The 12260-nt window shown below is 48.9% G+C and overlaps 1 protein-coding gene across 2 annotated transcripts in view; it reads right to left on the reverse strand.

Moving 5' to 3' along the window:
• Positions 1 to 12260, reverse strand: part of CDK7 (cyclin dependent kinase 7) — a 38603-nt gene that overhangs the window by 24094 nt on the left and 2249 nt on the right. Inside the window, exons 3-4 of one of the 2 annotated variants that reach the window (XM_084278591.1) lie at positions 10656 to 10858; positions 2463 to 2522 (exon numbers count right to left, since the gene is read on the reverse strand). In XM_084278591.1, the coding sequence (XP_084134717.1) occupies positions 2463 to 2522; positions 10656 to 10858 (263 nt within the window). Of the gene's footprint in view, positions 1 to 2462; positions 2523 to 3175; positions 3278 to 10655; positions 10859 to 12260 lie in introns of those variants that run through there. The other variant, XM_084278590.1, reaches the window with a different exon arrangement.

A 12260-nucleotide genomic window follows, 5' to 3' on the forward strand; every position in this document is an offset into this window, starting at 1 on the left:
TAGGAGTGCCACTGAATAGTTCCACCTGGAAAGTTTTTGAGGTTGCAATGAGTAAAATAGCAAGATGTCCTTATATTTATAATGCCAGTGAGGGCATGACAAGGTATGATTCTTGGGATGATAGAGTCCCCATTGGTCCAGAACCACAGGAACTGGAATTAATGGATTCTTTGAATACCAGCTATTGTATATACATAGATGCTGCCAAGTACCCATGTAACGAAGGTGATCACGTTAATGTTTCTTGAATGATGACCTAAAACCGATTTAGAAAAAGAAGAGGCATCGATGCTATTATCTCAAAAAGCTGTTAGTCGGTTTGAGAAACAAATTGGTCAAAATTGAAAGGGGGGATTGTAATAAGTAATTGTTCTCAAACCTTCTATGACTGTAAATAAGCAACTAGGGCAAAGGGGAACCATTGTTCCATCACTAGTAACACCCTGAAAGAACTTCAGATCTTGCTGAGTTGGTGCCTGTGGTAGACTATGGCTGTGAATAGGTAACCAGGTCAAAAGGGGAACCATTGTTTTATCACTAGCAACATCCTGATAGGATTAAATGAGTTAACCAAATAAGATACTGAACACAACGTAGAGGAGGACTACGGGGGACCAGGACGACCCCCACTACCAGCTTACACAGCTACAGAAAAACACCGGAATATGCCACGTGTACCTGGAACTACAGGACTATAAAAAGGGGACTCCAGAAGGGTGAGGGGCGTGCCGTTTGCAGGAGCAAGGGTCTCCTCCGGACGCCCAGCGCTGATATTTGCCTATATCTTGCAGGCTTGCTTAATTAATAAATTGTTGTTTGGCTTTATCAACTGGAGTATGTCTCAAATTTATAACAACTACTAGGCAGGTATTTGTTACTGTAGCACAGGGGAGCACTCCGCAGTAAAGGGTCAGTTACACAGCTTGTGTACAGGACATAATGTGCACATTCACATTATATTATATGCACATTCAGAGGGTTTCCAAGAAAAGGTTTGTTTATGAGCATTTTAACATCTTGGTGGGCTTCAAAGACATTTGATGGAGAAGACTCCTCTTCATTACACGACCTTTCGGTGAGCTTTAGCTTTTGTCTTCCTAACAAAGTCACTGGCTGTGGAGCCTTGAGACATTACTCCATTCTCAGAGTTCAGCTGTTCCTCCTGAGGCATCAGGATGCACACAGTGTGCTAACATCGTAGGCCTTTAGGCAGAACTTTGCATGTCCTTTACACAGTTCATTGCTGATGCTTATTTGACAAAATTAATTAATACTTACGTTTTTCACTTCGAACTAAAGCACAGGAATGTGTATTTCCATTCCACACACCTAGTCACCTATTTGTAATACAAACTACTTCAAATCTCTTCAGATAGCATGAAGAGAGACACTGTACGATAACAGACATTTTCAACATGGTTTTATTTTATATTCAAGCAGGTCAAGTTGCAGACCTAAAATCACTTATGTAAAATTTTGTCAAAGATCTACCATCAAGGCTAAAGAATTAAATCAGAAGTAACATTCCTACTATGAAGGAAACCAGGAAGAAAGGTTTTTAAAGAGCCATTGTCAAGGCCTAGTAAAGCCTGACATTTGGAAATGTGTGGTGTTTTCCAAAAATAAATCTGCTCAGCAAATAACCAAAATTTCAAGTTACAGACCAGGTAACCCTTCAGAAAATCATAAGACTGAAGCTAGCATAAGCCAGCAGTGTGCTCAGGCAGCCAGGAGGGCCAACCGTATCCTGGGTTGCATCAAGCACAGCATTGGAGGGGACTCTCCTGCTCTACCCTGTGATGGTGCAGCCTCACCTCAAGTGCTGGGTGCCACAGTACAAGAGGGACACAGAAATACTGGAGTGTCCAGAGGGAGGAGGGTAAGTCTTATGGTGAGCAGCTGAAGTCTCTTGGTTTGTTCAGCCTGGAGAAGAGGAGGCTGAGAGGAGACCTCATCCCTGTCTGTGGCTTCCTGACATGGAGGAGCAAAGGGGCAGGCACTAATCTCCTCTCTCTGGTGACCAGTGACAGAACTGGAGGGAGCGGCATGAAGGTGCGACATGGAAGGTTTAGGCTGGATGCTAGGAAGAGGTTCTTTACTGAGAGGGTGGTCTGGAACAGGGAAGTGAACACAGCATCAAGCTTGACTGAGTTCCAGAAGCATCTGGACAGTGCACTCAGTCCCACGCTCTGACTTGTATGGTCCTGTGCAGAGCCAGGAGTTGGACTTGATCCTTATGGGTCCCTTCCAACTCAGGATATTATCTGGTTCTATCATAGTCTCCCTTTTCTGGGTGTGTGGGTATTAAAGACAGCTTCACTGGCTCATTTAAAAAAACCCTCTAGAAACAAAAATATATATTCTGCCACTACCCATTAAGTCAGTAAAACACCCAACAACAACAAAATTATTACGTGGGTCAAGAGAAACCAGATGCTTGGTACAAAAAGACTCTGACTCACCTTCTTAATCGCCACGATTCGGTCAGTGTTCTTATCCCTGGCCTTATAGACGGTAGCGAACTAAGGAAGAAGAGAGAGGGGCGTCGTGAGCAGAGGGCAGGCGAGCCGTGTGTGCCAGCGCAGCCCTCCCCAGGCTGGAGAGCTGCCCGCGCCGGGGCCTTGCCCCAGGCGGGGCTCAGGCACCCCTACTGCCACCAGGCTGCTGGGGGGCAGCCCGCCTCCCCTCGAGACCTACCGCGGCTGCATCCCTACCCCCGCCGCTCCTGCCTCGCAGGGCGACCCCTCCGCCGCCGCCGCCTGCGGAAGGCGATGCTCGCGCCAAGCCCACCCTCGGGCAGCCGCAGGGCCGTGGGTTCCCCGCGCCGCGGCCACCGCGGCAGCGAGAGTCCTCCCCGGGGCGCCCTGACTGCCCCCCGCCCCCCCCAGACACCTGACTGCCCCCCCACCTTACGGCGGCCTGAGTGCTCCCCCCCGCCACTTACTGCCCCCCCCGCCACTTACTGCCCCCCCCCCTTCCTTACGGCGACCTGACTGCCCCCCCCCTCCACTTACTGCCCCCCCCCCCCCCCTTCCTTACGGCGACCTGACTGCCCCCCCCCCCTCACCCCCCCTACGGCGACCGGCCGCTCCCTGATGGGCCGGGAGAAGCTGGGGGCGCCCGCGCCGCCGGTCTCCCTCGCGCCCTCCCCACCCCCCCCCCGCGGGCCGCTCACCTGCCCCTCCCCGAGAAAGTCGAGCTTCTCATAGCGCTTCGCGCGCGCCCGCGCCTCCATAGGTCCCGGCGCAGAACGGGGGGTGCCGGCGCGAGCGGCCTGCTCGGCGACGGGGTTTTAAACACCGCCGGCGCCCAGACTCGCGCCGCTTCCGGCCCGCGCCGCAGCCCCGCCCCTGGCAACCGCGGCGTCACCGCGCCCCTCGCCCCGCCCCCTGCACGCAGCCTCGCGAGGCCCGGCGGAACCTCGTGCCGGGGGAGGGGCAGCGGGCGGGGCCCGGGTGCTGCTGCCGCGGCCGCTGCGGGCGTGGGCTGGGCGGGGCCTGTGCCGGAGCTGCCGGCCGCGGTTCTGGCTGAGGCCTGCGCTCCCCCGCCGCACACCACGCCGTCAGAACGGGCGGGCTGCAGCACCGCAGCGCGGTGGGGCTGGAAGGGGCCTCGGGACGTCACCCAGCCCAGCCCCTGCCAGAGCGGGGCCGCCCGCAGCGGGTCACGCAGGAGCGCTCCCAGGAGGGGTCCCCAGGCTCCGCAGCTTCTCGGGGCAGCCGGTGCCAGGGTTCTGCCACCCCTACTGCGGAGCTTGTCCTCACGTTGAGATGGAAGTTGCCGTGTTAAAGTTTGCTGCAGACTAAGGAGGCCGAGCTCTCTCCGCCTTGCCGCATACAAGCGATGCAGCCATCCTGCCGTCATCCTCACAGTCCTCTGCTGGACTCTTTCCAGTGTTGCCTTGTAACTGGTCATACACTCAGGCAAAGCATTTCATTGCAACTAGTTCAAGCTCCCCCTGGTCCTTGAAGGTATACAAAAGCTGCTGAAACCAGACTCGTGGTCTGGATCAGAGTCAAGGGGTAGCTGAGGCTGTGCAAAACACAAGGTTACTTGCGGTGATGAAGAGGAGCCATCCGACTTCATCCCCACGACCCTCAACAACCACCACCAAACAGCAGTGTGCAGGTGCAGTTGGGAGGAGTTTATGGACCATAAATCACTTCTTGGAACTCATTTTAATGCCCTGTCCTGGTCATGCAGAAGGCAGTGACCTGAATCCCGAGGAGGGCTGGAAGACAGTTCCAGCTCTCTGTGGTAGGCACTCCCCCTGCCTGCCTACCCTGCTCCCCCAGGTTTCCCTAAGCAATAGGTTTGGGGTCCTGAAAGTTGAGGAGGAGGTAAGTGAGGAGACGAATGCAGCCCCTCTGCCTCAGAGGAAGCGGGTGCCTAGAGTGAGGTGATCGATCCCTCTCCTCGAGACTGCCTCTGTTAGGTGAAGGGTAGTTGTGGTAGGTGATTCCCTCCTCAGGGGGACGGAGGGCCCCATATGTAGACCTGACCCTACACGCAGGGAGGTGTGCTGCCTCCCTGGAGCCCAGGACAGAGACATCAGCAGAAGGTTCCCAGGGCTGGTGAGATCCTCTGACTACTACCCATTATTGATAGTCCAAGCAGGCAGTGATGCAATCACAAAGTGTAGCCTGCGAGCTATCTAAAGGGAATTCCGGGACCTAGGGCGCTTTGTTGTGGGAGGGGGAGCTCAAATATTTTCCTCTGTCCCTGTTAGTGGGATGATGGGTTTGGAGCAGGTTAGGAGAACCCAGGAGTTGAACGAGTGGCTGAAAGGCTGGTGCTGGCATAGGAACTTTGGGGTTTTTGACCAGCTCCTGGTATGATGACTGTTGACGGGGCTCCCCTGTCCCCAAGGGGAAAGCGGATCCTTGCCCAGGAGATGGCAGGGCTCATTGAGCGAGCTTTAAACTAGTTAGGAAGGGGGGAGGGGATACCACGAAGGCTGCTGGGGTCAGGAAAGGGTTTTGGGAGACATGACAAGAGTTGATGGCGGAAGAAGGTAAATGCCAATGGCACAGGGACGGACTTGGGGATGTTGTTCCACATGATAGTAGGGAAAATACTGTGGATTGCCCTGAGGACTCCTCAGTGGAGCCGCCATTGCCCATCCCCTGTTGGAAATCTCCCTGTGACCTGTTGAGGATACCTGCATCTGCTGCCCCCCTGAAGTGCCTATATGCGAGTGTGCGTAGCATGGGTAATAAACAGGAAGAGTTACAGGTCTTTGTGCAGTCGCAGGGCCACAACCTCATTGCAATCACAGAGACGTGGTGGGACAGCCTGGATGACTGGCATGCTGGCATGGATGGCTTTGTGCTTTTTGGGAATGATAGGCTAGGGCAGTGAGGTGGGGGAGTTGCTCTTTATGTGAGAGAGCAGCTAGAAGTAGCCTCAAGCTCCCAGGCGCTGGTCCTTATGGGGGCTTCAATTACCCAGGTATTTGCTGGGCAAGCAACAGGGCCAGTTGTATGTGGTCTAGACAGTTTCTGCAGTGTGTAGAAGACAATTTCCTGCTACAGATGGTGCAGGAACCTACAAGGGGAGGGTGGGTACTGGACCTTGTTTTTACCAACAAGGAGGGACTTGTTGGGAAAGTGAACGTTGGGGGCAGCTTGGGACAAAATGACCATGAAATGGTTGAGTTCAAGATCCTGAGTGGAAGAAGCAAGCCAAAAAGCAGGATAGCCACCCTGAGTTTTAGAAGAGCAAACTTTGATCTCTTCCACAACCTAATAGGAGCTATCCTGTGGGCTCTGCTGTTAGAAGGTAAGGGATCCTGTGAGAGCTGGGTAGCATTCAAACAGTGCTTCTTCCAAGCACAGGACCGGTGCATCCCTTTGAGCAAGAAATCAGGAAAGAGAGGCAGAAGACCTGCATGGATGAGCAGGAAGCTAATGAGTGAACTCAAAAGGAAGCAGAAGATCTATGAATTGTGGAAAAAGGGTCTGAGCACCTGGGAAGAATATAGCAATGTTGTCAGGGACTGTAGGGATGCAACTAGGAAGGCTAAAGCCCACTTGGAATTGAAACTGGCAAGGGACATAAAGGATAATAAATAGGGGTTTTTTAGATATGTGTGTAGTAAGAGGATGACCAGGGATAATGTGGGTCCCTTGCTAAACGAGGCGGGCGTCCTGGTAACAGGGGATGCTGAGAAGGTGGAGATACTGAATGCCTCCTTTGCTTTGGTCTTCACTTCAAAGGCCCCTCGGGACCCATGGACACTGGAAGAAAGTAATAGAGTTTGGGAAATGAAGAGCTTTTCGCTGGTTGAGGTGGGGGTGGTCCAAATCCACACAAATCCATGGGCCTGGATGGGTTACATCCACGTGTCCTGAGGGAGCTGGTGGAAGTGATTGCTGAGCGGCTCTCTATCATCTTCAACAAGTCTTGGAGAACAGGAGAAGTGCCTGAAGACTGGAGGATAGCCAATGTCACTCCAGTCTTTAAAAAGGGCAAGAAGGAGGATCCCAGCAACTATAGGCCACTCAGCCTCACTTCTGTCCCTGGAAAGGTGATGGAACAGCTTGTTCTGAATGCCATCTCCAAGCAGTTGGAGGAGAAGGAGGTCATGAGGAGTAGTCAGCATGGATTCACCAAGGGGAGATCATGCTTGACCAATCTCATAGACTTCTATGATCTCATCACTGGCTGGGTAGATGGAGGAAGAACAGTGGATGTCACCTACCTTGACTTCAGCAAGGCTTTTGATACTGTCTCCCATGACATCCTGATAGCAAAGCTGAGAGAGTATGGGATAGATGAGTGGACAGTGAGGTGGGTTGAGAACTGGCTGTTGGACCGAGCCCAGAGGGTGGTGATCAGTGGAGCAGAATCTGACTGGAGACCTGTGACTAGCGGTGTTCCCCAGGGCTCAGTGTTGGGTCCAGTCCTGTTTAATACCTTCATTGACGACCTTGATGAGGGAATAGCATCCACCCTCAGCAAGTACCTGATGGTACAAAGCTGGGAGGAGTGGCTGACACGCAGGAACACTGCGCTGCCATCCAGAGAGACCTGGACAGGCTGGAGAGCTGGGCAGGGAGAAACCAGATGAGGTTCAACAAAAGCAAGTGTAGAGTCTTGCACCTGGGAAGGAATAACCATTTGTATCAGTACAGGCTGGGGGATGACCTGCTGAAGAAGAGCTCTGTGGAGAAGGACATGGAGGTCCTGGTTGATGACAGGTTGGCCATGAGCCAGCAGTGTGCCCTGGTAGATGAGAGAGCCAATGGGATCCTGGGGTGAATCAGGAGGAGTGTGGCCAGCAGGTCAAAGGAGGTGATCCTCCCCCTCTACTCTGCCCTGGTCAGGCCCCACCTGGAGTATTGTGTCCAGTTCTGGGCTCCCTGGTATAAAAAAGACAGGGATGTCCTGGAAAGAGTCCAGAGAAGGGCTATGAAGATGATTAAGGGCCTGGAGCATCTCCCCTATGAGGAAAGGCTGAGTGAGCTGGGGCTGTTCAGCCTAGAGAAAAGAAGACTAAGGGGAGACCTTATTAATGTTTACAAATATCTGAAGTATGGGATGCAGGGGGAAATGTCCAGCCCCTTTTCAGTGGTCTGTGGAGACAGGACAAGGGGCAATGGCTGCAAGTTGGAGCACAGGAAGTTCTGCACCAACATGCAGAAGAACTTTTTCCCAGTGAGGGTGCCAGAGCCCTGGGACAGGCTGCCCAGGGAGGTGGTGGAGTCTCCATCTCTGGGGATATTCAAGACCTGTCTGGACGCCCATCTGTGCAATATGAGCTAGGGAGCTGCTTTGGCAGGGGGGGTTGGACCTGATGATCTCTTGAGGTCGCTTCCAACCCCTATGATTCAATGATAATACGAAGTGGGACAGGTTATGCATATGTATATGTGTATTATGAAATGCCATTAATCTGTAACATTCTATTGTATATAGTTAAGGTGAATGGCCGTGTTTGGTGTGCATGTCTGTGGTGGAGCAATCCCCCATGCACCCAGCGCTGAATAAATATACCTTCTTTATAACTCTTTGTGAGTTGTGAAGTCAGCTTCTGCAAATCATCAGTAGCTCCCTGTCAAAGCAGAGAGCCCAGAACTGGACACCATACTGATGTGGCCTCACCAAAGCAGAAGAAACTGGGATGATAACCACCCTCAAGCTGCTGTCCAGGTTCTTCTTAACACACCACAGGACATATTTGGCTTTCTTGGCTAAGAGGGCACACTGCTGGCTCATGGCTGTCCCCCAGGAGTCCTAGGTCCATCTCCACAAAGCTGCTTCTTGGCAGGTTAGCCCCTAACCTGGGGTTATTCCTCCCCCCATGCAGGACCCTACTCTTGCCCTTGTTGAGTATCATTTGGTTCCTCTCCAGATCTCCCTGAATGGCAGCAGAGCTTTCTGGCATTATCAGCTACTCTTCCCTGTTTTGTGTCATCAGCAAGCTTGCTGAGGGTACACTCTGTCCCCTCGTCCAGGTCACGGATGAATCTGTTGAACAAGACCAGACCCAGCACCGATTCTGGGGGCACACCACTCACTACAGGACTCTTAACTAGACTCTGCACCATTTACCACAACCCGCTGAGCTCTACTGTTCAGATGGTTCTCAATCCACCTCCCTGCTCACCCATCCAACCCACATTTCCTAAGCTTGCTGTGGGGATGTTACATAGGCAGACAGCGTCAAAGTCCTTGCTGAAGTCAAGGCAGACAGACAACATCCACTCCTCTCTCCTCCTCCCCCTCAGCCAGTGCAGCCATCATAGAAGGCTGACCTTGGGCACCCACACTAGCAGTCAAAGGTAACTTTCTTTGCCTCCACATGCTTAGACATGACCCACAAAACAAGCTGTGGACTTGTTAAATTACAGTTAGAAGTCTGCAATGTAACACAAAGGGCTCTCTGCTAAAACAGTTAATGATTTACATGATCCCAGAAAAACCTGGTTTTAGTTTGAACCCCACCTCAGATCTGACATTCAGGGAAATGGCAGCTACACAACTGTCCAGCTGAAGTTGTGCAACTGCTGAGAACAACCACAGTGTCTCATTCATCTTTAGGAATACTTCGGGGTCCCTTTCCTGTCCATAAAATCATCCCAGAGGAGACAAACTAATCAAGTATAATGACAACTCTGTTGTATTGTCAAGTTTCCAAATGGTGAATTAGAAAACACGTTGATGGCGTGGACATCACATGTATTTAATTGCTAGTTAGCCATCTAGAAAGCCCTTCTCAATCACAAATTTATTACATAGTGCATCACATCAAACTTCTCGCCCTTTACATGTGTTTTTATTAAAGCTGTTAGTATACAATCATTTATAATATGAAGGAAACACCTTAATGGTGAATACAACTCTTCATTCTTTGATGGTGGCCAACAAACTGTCATCCATACTTATTCTGGACCTCCACGCTGCAAAAGAAAAGTGGACAGTTAAATATATTCCACTAAAAGAACCAGAAAATGAGTAACTTCTTTTGTGCCACTACAGACTGACAAAGACAGTTCTAGTTTTAACTTCTGATTTATACATGGATTTTTAATCTATGTAAGAATATGCACAGTGTCAAGCATCAGCACCTATCAGCAACAGCTCAATTTGTTTTTTCAGGGGAAAATACAAAAAGATCAATACCTGCAGTCTATAGTTACAGCTGCTTCCACTTCTCCTAGTGTAAAGAATGCTGACTCTTACTTTAGAAAGGTCTGACAAACACAGCAACAATGAACACAAGTTCTGGAATTATTTTCACTCCCCAAATTCCAAAGCAAAACCAAAGCCAAGGTGAGGCATTACAATCCTTATGAGAAACCAGAAAGTTATTTGTTATTTTGCCAACAAAATTAGTTACAGCTTACCACTAGAAAATTTATGCTAGAGGTCAACAAGTGTGTTGCTACGGGAAAGAACTGATTTTATTTCTAACTGTAATACCCTACCCACACACATGCAGGATAGCAGATTTCCTCTGCTAACGTGACTACACTGCAGGTGTCCTTATTTAACAAAGCAATGGAAGTGTCTTTTCATGTCAAACTCCCACCCATTGCACAAGTTGGTCAAATTTGCACATTCCCCCCTTTTAAGTATCAGTGATTACAACTGAGAATCATACAGAACAAAAGCAGGTTTTGCTTGCCTTTCATGTACAATTCTATGTTTGTAAATATTGCAGAAAACATCTATATCAAGATCAGTGAAACATTTCCACTGGTAGAAACAATTAACAAGAGTTAACTTACTAATAAATAACTTATTAAAAACTAGTTTGATAAATATTTTGGACTTCAGTCACCTGGGAATAGCCGTTGCTGGTCTAAGAGAAGACTCCTGTGCTTCTGTCCAGCCTATTCACATTAAACTGCTGTTACAAGGCAAGTGGGGTGCTAGTAAATGTAGGCTATGCTGATTGATAGCTACCTGCATGCCTTTTTAAAGTCTGTATCTCTCTACTCAGCGATACCACAAAGCTAGTGAGAGTTAGGTACCTTGCACATTAAGAATTTGTAGTTTGGGTACTGGGCATCAAAGCTGTGAAGGATGGGAGTGCACCCTTACCAAGAATTACAACATAGAACTGGACTGGAAACGTTGAAGAAGGTGTAGAAATAAGCCAAATGCTAGATAGGTACAGACAATACACACCAACACACAAAACTTACTTGAATATATTCAATCTCATCATCTGACATAAGTTTCCTTCTGTATTTCTGAGGTAAGGTTCTGGCTAGTTCAGAAGTGTCCGGTGTTCCTTGTACTCTACTAACAGGAGAAAAACCTTGAAATGCCGGTGATCTGCCTCCTGCAGACTCTGGTGCTTCTGAACCATGCAGAGTTGGCACACTTGCTTGTAGAAATTCCTGTACTGGAACCCAGATTGCAAAACCATTTACACAGACATAACAAGACTGTAAAACTAATTAATCAGCAGCCAGTAAAAGTTAACAGTTATTGACAATTTTTCTTCATTATAACAAGTACTTAAGAAAATACTTTAAGTACTTTAAAAAAAAAAAAAGAGGACATTACATCTTACAATCTGTTTTTATTGTTGTTAAAAGCAGTGAAAAAATTCTGATGGCAAAACAAAGCATGTCTGAGGGAGAGTAAAAACTGATGTGGAAACAGAAGATAAATCAGCCTATATCCTAACAAAGGCCTTTTCACTGCGAAGCTGTACTTACAGAAAAATAATAAAGTATCCAAACTGTGTACATGAAAGCAGTTACGTAGAGAGATAACTAAGATAATTAACTAAGATCCACTGAGATGAGACTTTTTGTTTACTGTGACTGTAAAGACTGACAAGTGAAAAAGAGGTAGAGGTTTACAGAAAGATAAGGCTCACAACTATCGCCGTACTGTAACACACAATGCTGCCTTCTGCCCGTTTTCAGTATTACAAAATGGCACTGCACCAAACGTTGTCAGTGCTGTGCAGAATGACCTCAAGTATCAGGCATCAGCCATCAGTGTTACTGAAACATAGAGACCAAGGCATGCATGAAGTACTTTACTTCAGGAATTCACAGCAGAGAAGGTGACCTGAGTTTGAGTGCAGGGTAACAGGTGACAAGAGGGCACTGTTGTTCAGGTCACTGTTCTGAACTTCAGACTATCCCACCACCAATGACCCTACCAGGCAGGAAGGAGTTTCACAGTAATGTGTTTACTCCATAAGCACTCAGACCTCTATATATAAGGTTAAAACACCTGAAAAAGCTTCCACAGGAAGCCTGAGCAAGACAAATGCAACATCTGAACAGCTGGGACAGATGAACTACACTAAATAATAACCAAGACCGGGTGAGTTGAAGAGCGTGAGGAGTTAAAATACCACAGCACTGCCCACCTCTCTCACTCTTGCCTCCAACATGATCAATAGGACAAGGGAGAGGAGCCAGTTTTAACCATAGTGAGTCAAAATCAATGGCAGGATTGGGACATCAGCCACCTGTACTAATGTGACGAAACCATCGCCCATAAAAAAAAAAAAAAAAAGAAGCCACCACAGAGAGGCATATTCAGAAGCTTTTGGTCAGAAGACTGCATCTCAAAATCTCAAGTTGATCAGGTGGATTAAGAACAATGAAAGGTTGCAAACAGAGCGAGGGGAAGAAGCAGCATATTCTGAACAGGGATTAAGCTGAAATTTTAAGATTTAAGAGCAGGAGACAAAGGGCGCAGAAAATGAAAATGGAAGAGATATCTGTTTGTCAACTTTCTAACAACATTCTGCTGGAATAGCTTTGTCTGGCAATGACAAC

Source organism: Gallinula chloropus (genome assembly GCF_964237585.1).
Source record: "Gallinula chloropus genome assembly, chromosome: Z".
NCBI classification, from domain to species: Eukaryota; Metazoa; Chordata; class Aves; order Gruiformes; family Rallidae; genus Gallinula; species Gallinula chloropus.